Below are 18,020 nucleotides of genomic sequence, written 5' to 3' on the forward strand. Positions count from 1 at the left end.
GTTTCCCAATTTAATGTCTTTTTTTTTTTAATGTCTTTATTGAATGTGTTACAGTATTGCTTCTGTTTTATGTTTTGTTTTTTTGGCCACGAGGCATGTGGGATCTTAGCTCCCTGACCAGGGATCAAACGTGCACCCCCTGCATTGGAAGGTGAAGTCTTAACCGTTGGACCCCGAGGGAAGTCTCTAATGTCTTTTAATAAATAAGCTTAATCTGTTTATACTTACCGTGATTGATGTATTTAGATCTAATTCTATGATATTCTTTTGTGACTTTTTGCCACTCCCCCCCCCGCCCTTTTTTCTTCCTTCCTTCCTTCCTTCCACGGAATTAACACATTTTCTCTATTTCTCCTCACTTTTTCCTCTTCCTCCTTCTTTCCTGGCTCTTAAACTTATAAAATATATGTCTTTTTAACATGATGACTCATATTTTTTATACTAACACTTTTACATTACTCTTACAATTTCACCTTAAAACTTTCCAACAAAGTCTGAAGTTTTTCAGTCTTTCTATTCCCCTGAACATGAAAACCCATTTGCTTCCTATCTTGTATCTTGTTATTGTATCAGCTACCTATTGTTACAACAATGCTGCAAAACAAAGAAACACAGTCAGTGGCACACAACAAAAAACATTTACATAGCTTAAGAGCCTGTGGGGTCTAGCTGGTCTGGACTAGGCTTGCATCTGTGGTCAGCTGGCTGGTTGGCTGGGGGTTGGGGGTGGTTGGCTGGTGTTGTCTGTGTTGATTTGGCTTTGCCTCTTATGTCTCTTACATTCATGGGCAGGTTATCCTGGGCAGATTTCCATGGCAAAGGTAGAGGTATAGAGTGGAAGCAGAACTGCACCAATGCTTTTACAGGACTCCGTGCAAGTTACATCTGCTAACATCCCACTGACAAAATCAAGTAACACAGCCAAACTCAGAATCAAGGAGGAAGAAAACTAACTCTGCCTCTTCAGTGAGGAAGTGCAAAATCACGTGGCAGAGGTGCATGAACTCAGAGAGGGGTAAAGAATTGAGATCATGACTGCAACCAGCCTATCACATTGAACTTTACCTTTCCTTTCCACCCCAAAAAGAAGTGATGTTTCCTATGAATAAATACATTTGACAAATTTTATGTCATCATTTTTTTCATCCCACACCTTCTTCTGAATTATTATTTTTTTGCTGAAGTACATCTTCCATGGATGATAAACTCTCTTGGTCTTTGTAAGTCTGAAAATGTTTCTATTTTGCCTTCATTAAAGAATGCTAGTTTTAGCTGGGAGTAACATTTAGGCTGACTTATTTTCCCTCAGTATCTGACTCCTCTGTATCTTTTGATTGTTGCATATAATTCTCTTGTCTAAATTTTATTTCCTTATAGGTAGTAATGTGTCTTTTCTCTCAGGTAGTTTTTACATCTTTTTCTTTTTGAACAGGATGATAATGTATCTGAATATGGATTCATTTTCCTTTGCCCTGATTGGATTTAGGGAAAATTAACAATCTGAGTATTAACAGACTGAATTGTGGAAAACTGTCAGCTCTTATTTATGTATAGCTTTTCCAACAATCCCTCCATTTGTCTTCTTTTGGAGCTACCTTATTAAAACTCTGCATTCACTTCCATATTCGCCAATGTTCCTTCATTCATATATATTTTAATGTTTTTATTTCTTTGTGTTTTGGGTATGAGACAATTTCTCACACTATCATCTAATTCACAAATTTCCTCTTCAGTTGTGTCCAGCCTACAGTTTATGCCAATTGAGCTTGTTTCAATGATTATATATTTTACTTGTAAGATTCCTCAATAGATTTTACATACGTTTCATTTCTCCATGTTTTTGTTTTGTAATTTCATATCCATTTCATGATGTGACTGGATATGTTTCCTTTAGCATCTTAAACGTTCATATTTTAAAATGTCAGACTGGTCTACAAAATTTAATTTTATGTGCTGGGAATACATGTTCTGCCAAGAGATTCTGACATATTTTGAAATTTTAGTTCATGGGCTTAAAGTAGGTTTTACTTGTATTTTTATTTTTCTCTCTTCCCCACCCTTCTTCCTCCATTTGTACTCTTGGACCCCTACAGGGAGTCCAGAACCAAATCTTTGAGAACTTCTTTCCCTTCAGTGATTATTTTAGGACTATTTTAGACCTAATTACCAAGCTTTGGAATACCTTGGTTCTGCTCCATATTAGGATGCTACATATGTATTTTCTAGCATCATTATACTTAGCTTCCTCAAAAGGAGGCCCTAGGTAGTGGTCAGCAGCAGCAGGCTTTTATGTGTGAACAGTTGGGAAGAGTCACATTCTAGCTGCCTCTGATGTCAAGCAGTTAAACTTGGCTCCAGTATCCAATCCTGTGTAATGTTTCTAGTTTCTACTACTTCACAGGAACCCTTTTTTTTTTTTTTTTTTGCCGTACGTGGGCCTCTCACTGTTGTGGCCTCTCCCGTTGCGGAACACAGGCTCCGGACGCGCAGGCTCAACGGCCATGGCTCACGGGCCCAGCCGCTCTGCGGCATGTGGGATCTTCCCAGACGGGGGCACGAACCCACGTCCCCTGCATCGTCAGGCAGACTCTCAACCACTGCGCCACCAAGGAAGCCCGGAACCAATTTCTTAAGTACCGCTATCTGCTTCTAGACTCAGAACCCAGGTGGTCCATGGTTTCAGCCTCACTCACCAATTTACATTTTTATTCTATTTTTGGTTCTACGAGATGCTTAGTTTGTTTGAGCCTGGCTGTCTCTTGGTTCACTTTTTTGTTTTATCTAATAGTAGTAGTAGTACTAGTATGTGTTAGGAGACAGTACATCAAAGCATGAACTATGCCTTCTTGATCAGAAGTCTACATGGAATGTTCAAACACAAACCCACATATACTCACACACCCCAAAACAAACCACAAAAAAACCCATACATATTCTTTCTGGCCTTGAGTGACTGATCTTCTTGTTCACTTTCTATTTCCGAAGAAACTTTTAAGTCAAATGACATGTTTAGTGATACTAATGACTAAACATAAACTGTTACCTTCCAAAGACTACTGTAAATTATGGTTCAGTCATTTAATCATGGGAACGTTTAGGTATATTTTATTTCAAAGAACCAAAGAGTTATGTGCCACTGATATGCAGCTTGGAATTCAATTTCTTCTTATGAAAATCCAGTTATTAAGTTACTAAAACTCAAAATGCTTTTGGGGGGTCATGGAGGATGAATGACTTTCAGAATAGCCTGAGAGTCGTGAATAAAGAAAAACATTGCTGTGTTTATTTAGAGAGTATTACCCCTTGGAGCCAGCATTTGCAGTAATGCATTTTACATTAGCGTGCCACATCAGGAAATCCTGACTTTTTTTGGTGCCAAGGGGGTAATTAATATCAGTTCATGTTCTCAAAATAGTTGTGTTTATGTGGGAATGAGGACTGAGCACTAATATGTTGAGCTTGAAGTATGAAAGCTTGCTGCGAAGCAAAATCTTGGAAAAGAATGGAATACTGAAATTAATGAACAGGAAATAGGATTTCTATGGAGAGAATAATATTAGGACCGAAAAGAAAGCCACAGCCGCACTTCCTTGTTTTTAATTTACTAAGCATTAACAGAAATAATTCCCTAGTATACTCATATCGGTAGAAGATAAAATCCTTGATAGCCATGAACAGTATTTTGATCCATGATATCAGGAGTCTTAAAAGTGAAAAAATTTGATGTGTATGAAAAAGTATATGAAAAATGGTCACTATTCCAAAATATCCTTCCATAGCTAATATAGTTACACCTCCTGTAGATAGTAAATTCTTTATATTTGACCTAAAGCTGAAAATAAGAGCTACTATAGGTGTAAAATCAGAATGCTTTTAGTAGTATACTTTTTCTCCCAAAAGAAAAGTTGGCAGGGAAATTAGAATCAATGTACACACTTCATATAGTGAAAATCAGAAAACTAAGGAAATATCAAGAAAACATTAGAGAAAAAAATCCAAAGAACAAGTTAAAGCAGAAGAAGCCAAAATAAAGTTAAAAACCCAAGAGATTTTATAAAGTCCTACCTAACGTAATTCTCAAAATATGTACTTAGAAAACATGCTATTTATAAAATTTATAAAGATGCCAAAAAATAATAGTATGTATATTTTCCCCAGTATTTTAAAATTAACTAAATCTATTGTTACTAAATATAGCATTCAATTAATCCACATGATGGAAAGCAGAGGATGATCTTAAAGGAAATATAATGGATTCTGTCCTATTTCATTAGTCAAGAATATGAACTGAATGACCATGAAGTACACTCCACACACAATACACTAATCTGTCATTCCTAAAAACTGTGACCCCAGACAGACTATGTCGTAGGGTAGTATGAACTGGCCCTCCACTATGTGACCCTACGTTAGAGTACGGAGTTTGCGGCTGTAACAAAGAGCCTAATGTGACAGAAGTGTTACTTCTCTCATGTCAACATCCAAGCAGATAGGCAGTAGGGAGATTCATGAGACAGAACATTCAGGAGACTTTTCATTCTATCTAGCTGCACTGCCATTCTCTATAGAGTATTTTTCTAATCTAGAAGGCCAAACCTCCCCACTAATATGTCATATGCCAGCCCTTGGGAAATGAAAAAAAATATGGAGCACACTTTTAAAACTGTAATCTAGAAGCTACACATATCACTCCAGCTCACATCCCACTGGCTGAACTTAAAGTCATATGACCACACCTAGCTGCAAAGGAGGCTGTAAAATGTAGTCATTGGGTAGGCAGCCATGTGCCCACCCAAAACTTGGGGATTATTTTTAAAAGGAAAGGAGAATATTGGGGAATAATCAGTATTCCCTAACAGAGACCAAATATATTTGATATCTCTCAAATATCAAAACCTTGATATTTCTCAAGGTTTTTCATTCAGCTATTTTAACATAATTATTTATAACGTACCGTCTCATGAAAAACCTCTCAGTAGGTTATCAGTTAAAGATTATAGTCTAAACATAAATGCACTGATCACATATCTTAAGTTCTGAAACTAAACATCTCTATCAGGAAAAAGATAAAATAAAAAAGATATATACACATTTATCTACATATATACAAGTATATAATACACACACATATATATATATGAATGTATATGTATGTGTATGTATAATATCCCCCTTTCATTCTCAGAAGTTTCCCAGATTGAGCAATAAATTAAATGATCACCCTATTTATAGGTCTACTGAATTAATGAAAACTATATTGCATTGTCTACTTCCAAGACATGAAGTTTTAAACAATAAAAAAGTTTACATTGATTAAAAAAAATTTTTTTGTAATAGTAGTCAAATTGAGATGCTTTGGGGTGGCCATGGAGAAAATTAATTAGTAGGGTACAAAAAATTACAAAGCTTGAAAACATCAGCAAGTAAAAATCTTCAAGAGGTTCCAGTTCTCTATAAATACACATTTCAGTAATTCTCTTACACATTCAGTAATTAATTCTATTAAGAAGCCACTCATTGTTTATACCCTTGCAGTTAACTCTTAGCCAATAAAAAACCCCTTGTGAGGGGGGAAAAACTCGTAACTTTATGAAAATTAAGTGACGTATACTTAAATATAACTAGTCTTTGAAATGACATAAACATGCCTTAACTATAATTAATGTTTTAAATAAGGTGACAAAATAAGGTGACAGATCAGTCGGTTTATTCAATAAATGATGTTGAAACAACTGGTTATCCATATAGGAAAAAAGTTAATGCTCTAAATCCTACCATGTAAAATAAATTTTAGAAAAATTCAAAAAGTATGGGGAATATTTTTATGGATGATTGTAAAGCTATGAAATTGAATATGTAAAGTCTTAAAACTTTAATACAGCGAAAGGCAGTATAACTAAAGTTAAAAAATAGACTGAAGAGATGTGCAACATATAGAGGCAGAGAATTAACATTTGCAAATGTTGCATATATAATTTCATATATTTGCACATATGTCCTTACATTTCCTATCTCTCTTACATCCCAAAAGAAAAACAAAGAACATTAAAAGGCATTTCACAGCAAAAAATAATAAAGTGTCTTTAAGTATTTGAAAAGATGCTCAAACTTACAAATTCTGAGGTAGCATTTTTTTAAAGCATACTAGAATTGCAAAAATTAGCTAGGCTAATAATCTGGTGTTAGCAAGGATATATCTTTTAGGAAGACAAAAATGTACATAGCCTTACACCTAACGGAAATTTACTGTATAGAAATACCCCAACAATCATACAAAAACAAAACCAAAAACCTAGCCAGATAGTTTATGACAACTTTGTTTCTGCAGCTGTAAAAAAAAAAAAAAAAAAACAAAACAAAACTGGAACAATACAGGAATAAGGAGCATCCAAGATATTTTTAACCTTAAAAAAAAAGTTACAAAAGTGTGGCTAGTATAATTCCATTTTTGTTTAAAAAGACAAAAGAATAATATGTTGGCTTATGTGTGTAAAATGAAGCTGGAAGAAATGTATCAAACCTTTTTAATAAGTGTTACCTTTAAGAGATGAAATTATGGAAAATGTTCACTTGCTATATACTTTTGCTAATATCTTAATTATTTAACATAAACGACTTTTTAAAATGAAAGGAAAGGCAGTGATTTAGTCGTACAAATTCTGAGATGGTTTCTTATTCATTGTTAACACTGAAAATACAAAATTTCAGGAGCAGGAAGCACCCTGGTACCAAGGTGTCACTTTAAAAAGTACTTATCCTTTAGAGATACTTACTGAAGCAATTAAAGGACATAGGGTTTGCTTCAATTTGTGGGTGAATGTACAGGCAACACAAGATTGGCCATGAGTTGCTAAGTGTGCATAAATTAGGTTTCTGGTACATGTGGATCTTTATACCATTCTCTCCACTTTGATGTATGTCTGAAAATTCCATTAAAAAATTAAAAACAAAACCGCAATTTGCCACCACAACTCTACAGAATAATACTAACATCTTCTCAAACAACTAAACTAGCACAGTTAAATATTTTTAAATGTTGATCAATAATCACCCTGCTCTCTTCTTAGTAATATTTTGCTTCTGAAATTTCATGGGATGGTATGATATTTCTTCGTAATAATACATTTTGCTAAAACGAAACTTCCAGCATTGGAATATATATAGTCTATATGGCAATGTCACACTTGGTAGAAAGCTACTGGTAAAGTTATGCTTCTTACAAGGTGTCAAAGGAGTAAGGTAATTTTTGTCACCACCAATTAAAAACTTTTACGAAACAGGACTGTTATAGAACAAGTAAACCTTGCAAATGCACTAGTCTCCAGGAAGAAAGTCCTGGAGGAAATTCTGCTTATTAAAATAGCAATTTTAGTTTCCATTAAAAGAGAATAAGACAACAGAAGATGGGCTTGCAAGACAAATTATTTCTTAATGTCAGTTGAGCTTATTTCAAATGAGATAGCATAGCTACACCAGGTTGGGTTCAGTACAATTTTGTCTCTTCAACTCATTTATCTAATTCAGTCATCTTGATTATGGCCTCATGGACTTCATTTTCAGAGAAAGAATTCTGTAACAAACAGCCCACACACATGCTGATTACTGAACAGTTAATTCTAATTAACTTGGGCATGACAGGAGAATTTTGATAAAGTCCTACAATACAAATATAGTCTGCTTATACTAGGCTAACATATAAAAAACCCACAGCATAGTCTCCAGACAAAACAAGAGAGTCAAAGAGATCTAATTTAAAAAAACAAATGAGAAAATTAAAATCACAAATAATTTATTCTTCCGTTAGAGTTGATACAGTTTTAAATAGCAACAAAGTACACAGTGGTGGAAAATTGGCACAGAACCTAAAAGCGTTTCCATCACAATAAGGCTGTCCATGCTTTATGTGTTCAAACTTGATGTCCATTTTCTACTGACCATGTTGAAAAAAACCCTATTCTGACCTTAAAACACACACACTCTCTTTCATACACACACAGAGACACATTAAAATCTCTCCTTTTGATTACAGTATGTTGAGAACAGTACATTTTGCTTATTCAGATTTATCGCACCCCTTCTGTTTTGTTTCCAGTTAGAAGTGGGGAAAAAACAATTCAATTATAAAGAATATACCTTATTCCCTGGGCACAGGCAACTGTGATGAAAATAGCAACTTACCTTTGGGCTAGATCTTTTCAGATTATGCTTAAGTAACTGTGGTTATAAACTTCTCAATGCATGACTTCCTGCCCAATGCAATATCCCTGAAATCACCTAAAACAGTCAGGCACAGGACAGTCTCAAATATGATTAAGTATACCATGCTAATAAACAAAGTGATCTGAAATGCAACCTCTATGCTTTTAATACAGATCAGAATAAACATCATCAATAAGCGTTTTCCTAAACATCTCTACGTTATATTAACCAACATAAAAAAGGGAAAAACTTAGAAGTGTTCCTTCCTTTATAAATGGCATTATTTCCAGTCAATAAAGGTTTGTAAAGTCTCCTGAACTATTCTTATTATATAAACCAATTATCCTTCTAATGTTAAAAAATAAAGTTACTGAATCAACATTGACTCTTCTTTGACATCATTTATAAAATGTTTTGATATTACTAAGTTCCCTGATTACTCAAACAAGGTAAAATTAACACTTTCGTTTTCAGTTATTGCTCTTTTAGGAGAGGATTACCACTTCATTTAAATGAAACGGTTAGCAAGATTCTTCAGATCCAACATGAAGTAATTCTTACTGCCTCACATTTTAAAACTGTATTATAAATGATCTTTTATAAAAAGGTTTTAACCCACAAAACTGGAAAGCTTTTAAAAAATGTCTTTTTACGTAAAACTGTATCACAGTGCCCTTGATTATCTAACACATAAAAGGGATCTGAACTTTCTCTAAAGAACATAACAGTGGACATATGGTGTGCTTTGTCTTCTCCCTCACCTTCAGCTTCACAGAACACCACTTTGAGACCAACACAATCAAGCATCCACCATGCTCCAATCCCCATTAACAGAGGACTTCTGATTCTGTCCAGTGCGTAGTGTACCTCCTTGCATATTCACCACATGAAATAAACATAATATACAAAATATTGCTGTTGTAAAAAGTGTACATTTCCCTCTTCCCCTTACAAAAGAATCTGTGGAAAAGTATTAAATTCCCTTAACCTTCATAAACATACAAAGCTGTTCACACCTTTCAGTCTGTAACAGTCCATTTGAAATACTGTTCCGAAATCATTGCAAATTGGTTATGTCATTCTATTTTCTGTCCAATGTTGCCATCTAGAGTAGACATGTGAAATCAAGAGTATTTTTGCGCTACTAAAGCCTTTTATAACTAAGCCACAAAGGCTGTTTACTGATGAAACAGCCACTTATCCACAAGGTTTTTCCAAAAACTAGATGGAATGGAAGGGTCTCTTCACAGGGAGGTGTCCACAGTGCTGAGGCGACAATATGGCTGCTAACAGATTCTGGCTATTGGAATGTAAGTACTTTTCACTGCTGGTAATTTCCATACTGTCCCTAAAAGATAAATTAAAAAATATAATTAGATCATAGTTTGACCATAACAGTTCAGCACAGAAAATTACAAATCAATCTTAACACTGTCATACTACAAAAGCAACTACAATCACAACAAACAAAAACCGTTACATATAATATTTAGGTACAGAGTATCTCTGTAATTTCTTCTGATATTACAGTCAACTGCAAATGGATTTCAAAGTCTATGAGCCTAGAACAGCACCTATCAGAGTGAGAACTTAGATGTTTGGTGAATTTTATTGAACTGAATCAAGAATGAGTGAGAAGTTCTGGTTCTAAATGCTGGCATAGCATATACTAGTGTGTCAATTATATTCTAGTGCAACAAGTTTGTGACTGTTTAGATTATTATAGTGACTTATGAATTAACACCAAGGGTATTTGGGATAAGTAGCAAGGATGGAAAGATATCTGGGAGATAAAGGGAAAAGAACCTTCTAGCCACACTATGGAATTTGGGCCTCTTCCTGAGGCCAATGAGGTATTCACAGAGGTATTCAGACAGGCAGCTGGTACATAAGATCAAAGAAAGATTGTTTTTGATTTTGTTGCTTTTAGTAAGGTAGACTTGAAGGGCCTGTAGGCTGACAGGAAGGGAAAGAAAATGAAGCACAGGTATAAAAGAGGTAATGAATGAAGTAACAAAATTCTACAAGGGAGGTAAACAGTGTTCAGTATACAGCCGTTAAGGCTAGCTTTTGGAGAAGAGAAGGAACATCTTTTCCTTCAGAAGAGAAGAAAGGTAGAAGAAAAGAATGTACTAGAAAAAAATTTCTTTTAATAACAAAAATGTCTTAAATGTGTTTAAAATAGATGCTCATAAAAGCACTTGGGCACATTATCAGTAAACTGTTTCCTTTGACTAAATATCCCCCTCTAAGTCAAATTAACTTTTATATCAAGAAAGTATTCTATAGTTGAAAGCCTTCTGCACAATAAGAAATAGTACCCTAAAAGTTTACACTTCCACAGAAGTAAGATATACTTCAAAATCTGTTGAATACCACTGTATCTAATGGAATAATGCACTATAAATAGAATTAAGGTATTTAAAAAATATTGATGTATTTTACATAATTATATTCAGAAAAATTTAAAGTCAGTGCTCATCCTGAAATATCTGTAGGTAAGATTTGCTTTACAATACTCAAAATAGGGTGCGGGTATATAAAACAACATTGGTAAAATGCCGATAATTGTTGAATTTGGTTGGTGGGTACACAGGGATTCATGATGCTCCTCTTTTTGCTGTCTTTGTTGAAAAATTCCTATAATACCAAGTTTAAAGTAAGAAATGCTTAGCATACAGGAACTTACTGTTCAATTGTTACATTATCTAAATACTGAGTTTAAGTCCCAACTCTACTGTTGCCTTTTCACTTGAGCCCAAGGAAAGCTCTTTGAGATTCAGTTTCTTCACCTATAAGGTGGGACTGTAACATACCCATCCCTGGCTCTCAATTTTCTTTCTGTTTAAGGTTACACTAGTTCTACCTCATTTATTTGTTAGGACACTTAAATAAGAGAGGACATGAGAGAGAGCTTTCAAAAATTATAAAGAAGTATAAATAAGCAAGCCTCAATGCTGGAAGGAAATGCTCCCGCAGTGAGTATGTGTGATGAGATATTAATGATGAAAGCGAGTTGCACATATTATGAATGATGTGAAAGCAGAAGAGAGGTTAAGAACTGGTGTGCTATATAGATAAAAGCTATAATGTATCTAACTATAGCATGAATTACTTGATGATAGGGACTAGGTCTTATCCATTCTTATGCTCCAAGTATTGAAGAGTGCCTGACACATAATAAGACTTCTTCAATAATGTACACCAAATATGATATTCAAGCAATTACAAACATTTAAAATACTATATGCTCATCACCATAAATTTGAAAAACAGGGAAGGTAAGACTTACAAATAAAGTATAATTGCAGAACAAGGTCTACAAGAGTTCAGAAAGGAAAAGGCTATCATGGCTAAAATAATTTGAAAAATATTTCAGAGACTGTGAGAGGCTTAAGAAAATAGTAAAATTTGAATGGCAGAGAAAAGAAAAAGGGGCACTTCAAATAGAAGAAACAGCTAAAGCAAAAGAATGGAGAAAAAATAGGTAAAAAATGGTTAGGAAATTGGAGAGTAAAAAAGAATATACAATAATCAGGACTAGAAGCTATTGATTATTTGTTAACACAGAGCTTGAAGTAATGGATACGAGAAGTCTGGCTAATATCAACAATAGCCGACTCTTAATATATCTCAATAACTTAATATATCTCAATAATATATCTCAATAAAACAATATATCTCAATAACTCTTAATATATCTCAATAACTCGTACCATGTGTCAAACACTGTAACAAGTGCTTTGTGTCCATCTGTTACCTGTGCAGTAAATATGATATCCATTTTATGGATGAAGAAATTGAAGCACTGAGAATTTAAGTAACTTGACCCATACCGGATCACTTTGCTAGGACAAAATCAAATCACAAGCAAGCCTAAAAAAATACTGTATATCTGCGACCATCAGCAAATTCTAGGGTTAAAAGTATGGGTTTGGGGCTTCCCTGGTGGCGCAGTGGTTGAGAGTCCGCCTGCCGATGCAGGGGACACGGGTTTGTGCCCCGGTCCGGGAGGATCCCACATGCCGCGGAGCGGCTGGGCCCGTGAGCCATGGCCGCTGGGCCTGCGCGTCCGGAGCCTGTGCTCCGCAACGGGGGAGGCCACAGCAGTGAGAGGCCCGCGTACAGCACAAAAAAAAAAAAAAAAAAAAAAAAAAAAAGTATGGGTTTGAGAAGCAGAAATCAATGCCTAGTTTTAATTCTCCCACTTACCAGTTTCTTGTCCTTGAGGCAAGCTATCTACCTTCCCTTTCTTATTTATTTATTTGGTTGCACCGGGTCTTAGTTGTGGCATGCATGTGGCATCTAGTTCCCTGGCCAGGGATCGAACCTGGGCCCCCTGCATTGGGAGTGTGGAGTCTTCACCACTGCGCCACCAGGGAAGTCCCCTACCTTCCCTTTCTTGACTGTCTCATCCAAAAAGTGAGGATAATCATGATTTCTCTTCAAACAGTTGCTCAAGAAGAAAAGCACGACAGCACTCGGCAAAGTGCTGGTGTGGCTGGAGGCAGGGGCGTCATGAAGGGCCCAGTCCCTGGGTCTTAGCCACTCAGCTCGGCCCTGCTTACCCGTCATCTTGGGTGGATCACTCCAACTCTCTAAGCCTCGGCTTCTCTCTCTCTGCTTCTTCAGCTTCTTTGTTTGCAAATTACAAAATTCCTCTGACTAGTAAAGAATAAATGGGAAAGGAGGCAAGAAGACAGCATGGGAGGATCCTTCATCCCATCATGAACTTAGGAGATGTTAATGGTATAAACAAAGATAAGGCAGTGGTCAGAGAGAAGTGGATGGATTCAAGAATGTTGAAGGAAGTCAGGCTAACAAGATTTTGTCATTTATTAGATGGGGAGAGGGAGGAAGACTTAAGCATCAAATGTGGCACGTGGCATTCTAGCTTGGCGATAGTGCCCCTCTCTCTAAGAGCACAGAAAGGAGGAATGTGTGGGTACAAAAACTATAAATTCGTTTTGGTTATGCAAAATTGACATGATATTTCCAAGTGCAGATGACTACTAGGCACCTGACTTTCAGAAGAGAAAGTCAGACTAGAAATAGAGATTTGAGAGTCAACAGCATGGTAAATTAAAACCATGTGCGTAAACGAGATTTTCTAGGGAGTGTATGGAGTGAAGAGTCCCTAGACTGAGCAATAAATTTCTTTCTTTCTTAAAAGTATTCTGTCCCAGTACTTTTTAGGGGTTTCTTTCTCTATTCTTACAATCACCATTCAAATTTAGTAAGTGAAGGCCCTACATATTCACTCACCAGTATTTGACTACTCAATGTGTTCTACTAGGTGATGGAGACTCAACAGTGATAAAAAACAGATGTGGTGATGTCTTTAAAGAACTGACATCCTAGGGGAAGAGGGTATGATAATAAACAATAACTACATAATCTGTCACATGGAGATAAATGCTATGCTGAAAAATAAAAGCATCTAACACCATATTTCATGAAATTTTCCTTCTAAGATCAGGAACAAAGCAGGGATGTCCCCTCTCACCACTCTTTCTACACTGTACTGAAATTCCTAGTTTATGCAGTAAGAAAAAGAAACAAAGGTAAACAGATTGGAAAAGAAGAAATAAAACTGTCTTTGTTCACAGATGACATGATTATTTAGGTAGAAAATCCCAAAGAATCAACCAAAGAAACTCCTGAAACTAATGCGCAAGGTTGCAGGATACGAGGTTAACACAGAATATTCCCCTATACACTAGCAATGAATAAGTCCAATTTGAAATTAAAAACAATACCATCTACATAAGCACTCCCCAAAATTGAATACTTAGGTATAAATCTAACAAAATATATAGAGAGAAGTGTATGAGAAAAACTAAAAAATTCATGAAAGAAATCAAAGAACTAAATAAATGCAGAGATGTTCCATGTTCATGGATAGGAAAATCAATATTCTTGTGACGTCAGTTCTTCCCAACTTGATCTAAAGATTCAACACAATCCCAATCAAAATCCCAGCAAGCAAGTTATTTCTGGATATTGAAAAAATAATTCTAAAATTATATGGAGAGGCAGAAGACCCAGAATACCCATACAATATTGGAGGAGAAGAACAAAGTCAGAGGAATGACAATATTCAACTGCAAGACTTAATATAAAGCTACAGCAATCAAGACAATGTGATATTGGTGAAAGAACAGAAAAATAGATCAATGGAACCGAACAGAGAGCCCAGAAATAGACCCACATATAGTCAACTGATCTTTGGCAAAGGAGCAAAGGTAATACAATAGTGCAGAGATAGTCTTGTCAACAAATGGTGCTAGAACAACTGGACATCCATGTACAAAAAAATGAAATTTAGACACAAATCTTAACAATTAAGATTTTCTTCATTCAGAACATTAACTCAAATAGAACCTTTACCTAAATGTAAAATAGAAAACTATAAAACTCCTAGAAGATAACATGAAAAAAAATGTAGATGACCTTTAGTTTTGGAGTGACTTTATAGATACAACACCAAAGGCGTGATCCATGAAAGAAATAAGTGATAAACTGGACTTCATTAAAATTAAAATCTACTCTAAGACAATATCAAAAAAATGAGAAGACAAGCCAAGAAGACAAGGCAGTATTTGCAAAAGACACTACTGATAAGGACTGTTATCTAAACTATGCAAAAAACTCTGACAACTCAACAGTAAGAAAATGAACAACCCTATCAAAAAATGGGCCAAAGACCTGAACAGACGCCTCACCAAAGAAGATATAAAGATGGCAAGTAAGCATACTGAAAAGGTGTCTACATCACATGTCACTGGGGAAATGCAAAGTAAAACAACAATGAGATACCCCATAAACTTACTGGAATGGCCAAAATTCTGAACACTGATAACAGCAAATGCTGATGAGGATGTGGAGTTAACAGGAACTCTCATTCATTGCTGGTGAGAATACAATATGGTATAGCCACTACGCAAGATAGTATGGCAGTTTCTTACAAAACTAAATATACTATTACCATATAATCCAAAAATCATGCTCACTCCTAGGCATTTATCCAAATGAGTTGAAATTTTATGTTCACACAAAAACCTGCTCATGGAAGTTTATAGCAGTTTCATTCACAATTGCCAAAACTTGAAAGCAACCAAGATGTCTTTCAATATATGAATGGTATATCCAGACAATGGGCTACTATCCAGTGCTAAAAAGAAACACTTTATCAAGTCATGAGAAGACTTTAAATGCATATTATTAAGTGAAAAGCCAATCTGAAAAGGCTACATACTACATGATTCCAAGTGCATGACATTCTGGAAAAGGCAAACTATGTAGATCAGTAGGAAGGATAGAGGGATGAATAAAGGGAGCACAGAGGATTTTTAAAGAAATGAAACTCTTCTGTATGGTATTATAATGGTGGATACAGGTCATTATATATTTGTCAAAATGCACAGACTGTACAACACCAAGAGTGAATCTAATGTAAGTTATGGACCTGGGGTGGTAGGTTTATTGATTATAACAGATGTACCACTAGGGTGTGGGATGTTGATAATGGAGTAGGCTATGTATGTGTAGGGGTAGGGAGTAAATGGAAACTCTCTGTACTTTCTTCTCAATTTTGCTGTGAACGTAAAACTGCTGGAAAAAAAAGTCTATTTTTTAAAAATTAAGTAGGTTTCTGGTCAAGACAGGTTTATACTCCAGCCTGAAAAAAAAAACCCCAGGGCTTCCCTGGTGGCACAGTGGTTAAGAATCCGCCTGCCAATGAAGGGGACACAGGTTCGAGCCCTGGTCTGGGAAGATCCCACATGCCACCTTGTGCCCGTGCGCCACAACTACTGAGCCTGCGCTCTAGAGCCCGTGAGCCACAACTACTGAACCTGCGTGCTACAACTATAGAAGCCCATGCGCCTAGAGCTCATGCTCTGCAACAAGAGAAGCCACCACAATGAGAAGCCCGCGCACCGCAACGAAGAGTAGCTCCCACTCACCGCAACTAGAAGAAAGCCCACGCGCAGCAATGAAGACCCAACACGGCCAAAGAAAACCCCAAAACTACAAAAAATATATGAAATACTTGTATTCAGGACACAGGACAGAAGGTAACAAAGAACAGCAATCTGTGAGAAATGGAAAACAAATGAGGCGAGCACTGATTACTGCACCTTACTGCACTGAGGGCTTCCACACTACAGCATATGGAGAGGAAGTAAGGCTGGGTCTGAGGTAAGAAGATAAAGCTTAGAGTCTGAAGAGAAAAAAAGGAGCTAGAGTTCACAGGCCATAGTACCAAAGAGGAAAGAAATGCACAGAGAAAAGAAATGCACTGTGGAGATCTGCAGAGGAAACCTCTTGAGTATTCACCATAGCACTGATATGCAAATGCATGCAACGAAAATACACAAGTCCAAGGAAAGAAACACCCCAACGGATTAGAGGAAACAATTCCTGCACTCACATAGGAACGGAAATAGTGTTTATTCCCACCAGCCAGAGTGGAAAACCTCATAATTCCAGGGCATTGGGTTGAGTACCCAAAAGGGTCTTATCTTACTAGTGGGGATATTTAGCCCAGGACTAAACACTCACCGTCTGGTCCTGCCTAACAAATCTTCAAAGCAATCCCCAAAAGATCAAGCTGTTTTCAAATTACTAAACTGCATCCCAAAACAAAACTCAAAAATGTTTGTAGGAATACAAATATATCCATCACTCAACATAAAAGTAATATTTGCAATTTCTGGCATTTAATCAAAGATCATTGCACATGGAAAGGATGAGGAAAATATGACCCAAAGCAAGGAGGGAAAAAAAACAGTAGATCAAAACTGGCCCAGATGTTAGAATTACCAGAAAAGGATATTAAAGCAGTTAACATACTTGTATTCCTCATGTTCAAAACTTTAGGCAGAGACATGGAAGATATGAAAAAGACCCATATCAAACACCTGGAGATGAGAAATACAGTGTCTGCAATGAGACACATCTGGGAGTGGATTAAAAGCTGGTAAGACAATGAACAAGAAAAGATTATTGAACTTCAAAACACAGCTACAGAAACTACCCAAAATGAAACAGAGAGAAAAAAAAGACAAAAAATTAAATAAACAAACAGAGGATCACTGAATTATGGCACAACTCTAAGCAGTCAAATACACATGTAACTGGAGTCTGGGGAAGAGAGAGAGGGGTACAGGTGTAGAGAAAGGAAAAATATTTGGTCAGAATTTTTCCAAATTTGATGAAAACCATAAAGTCACAAATTCAAGAAACTATACAAACCCCAAGCATAAGAAAACACTCAAATAATTTGTTAAGGGGAAAAATCTTAGAACAGTCAGAAAAAAAAAAATACACTAACAGTTTATCACCAGAAAACCTGCATTACAAAAACTGTTAAAAGGAAATCCTTCTGGCAAAAGAAAATGATACCAGATGGAAATATGGATTTATCACAGGAATGAAAAGTACAAGAAACAGTAAGTACATTAGTAAATATGTGACTCTTTTCTTATCATTTAAGTATCTTTAAGGGATAATTGATACTTTAAACAAAACTAATTCTACATACTATGGGGTTTGTAACATATGTAGAAGTGGAAATTATAACAATAACACAAAGGTTGAGAAGAAATGAAAGTAAACTATTATACTTTATATGAAGTGGTATAATATCACTTAAAGGTACTGATACATGATACAATATGGATGAACCCTGAAAACATTATACTAAGTGAGAGCAGCCAATCACAAACACCACATATGCATGACTCCACTTAGCCTGAATGCTCAGAATAGGAAAATCCATACAGACAAAAACTAAATCAGCTATTTCCCAGGGCTGG

General features: G+C 35.9%; 1 protein-coding gene across 1 annotated transcript in view; it reads right to left on the reverse strand.

Moving 5' to 3' along the window:
* Positions 1-9,483: 9,483 nt before the first annotated feature.
* Positions 9,484-18,020, reverse strand: part of SS18 (SS18 subunit of BAF chromatin remodeling complex) — a gene marked incomplete at its 5' end in the record, with an annotated part of 76,129 nt that continues 67,592 nt past the window's right edge. Inside the window, one exon of the mRNA XM_079717243.1 lies at positions 9,484-9,547. Coding sequence (XP_079573369.1) covers positions 9,521-9,547 — 27 coding nt within the window. The 3' untranslated portion in view covers positions 9,484-9,520. The remainder of the gene's footprint in view (positions 9,548-18,020) is intronic.

Source organism: Hyperoodon ampullatus (genome assembly GCF_949752795.1).
Source record: "Hyperoodon ampullatus genome assembly, chromosome: 13".
Classification (NCBI taxonomy): domain Eukaryota; kingdom Metazoa; phylum Chordata; class Mammalia; order Artiodactyla; family Ziphiidae; genus Hyperoodon; species Hyperoodon ampullatus.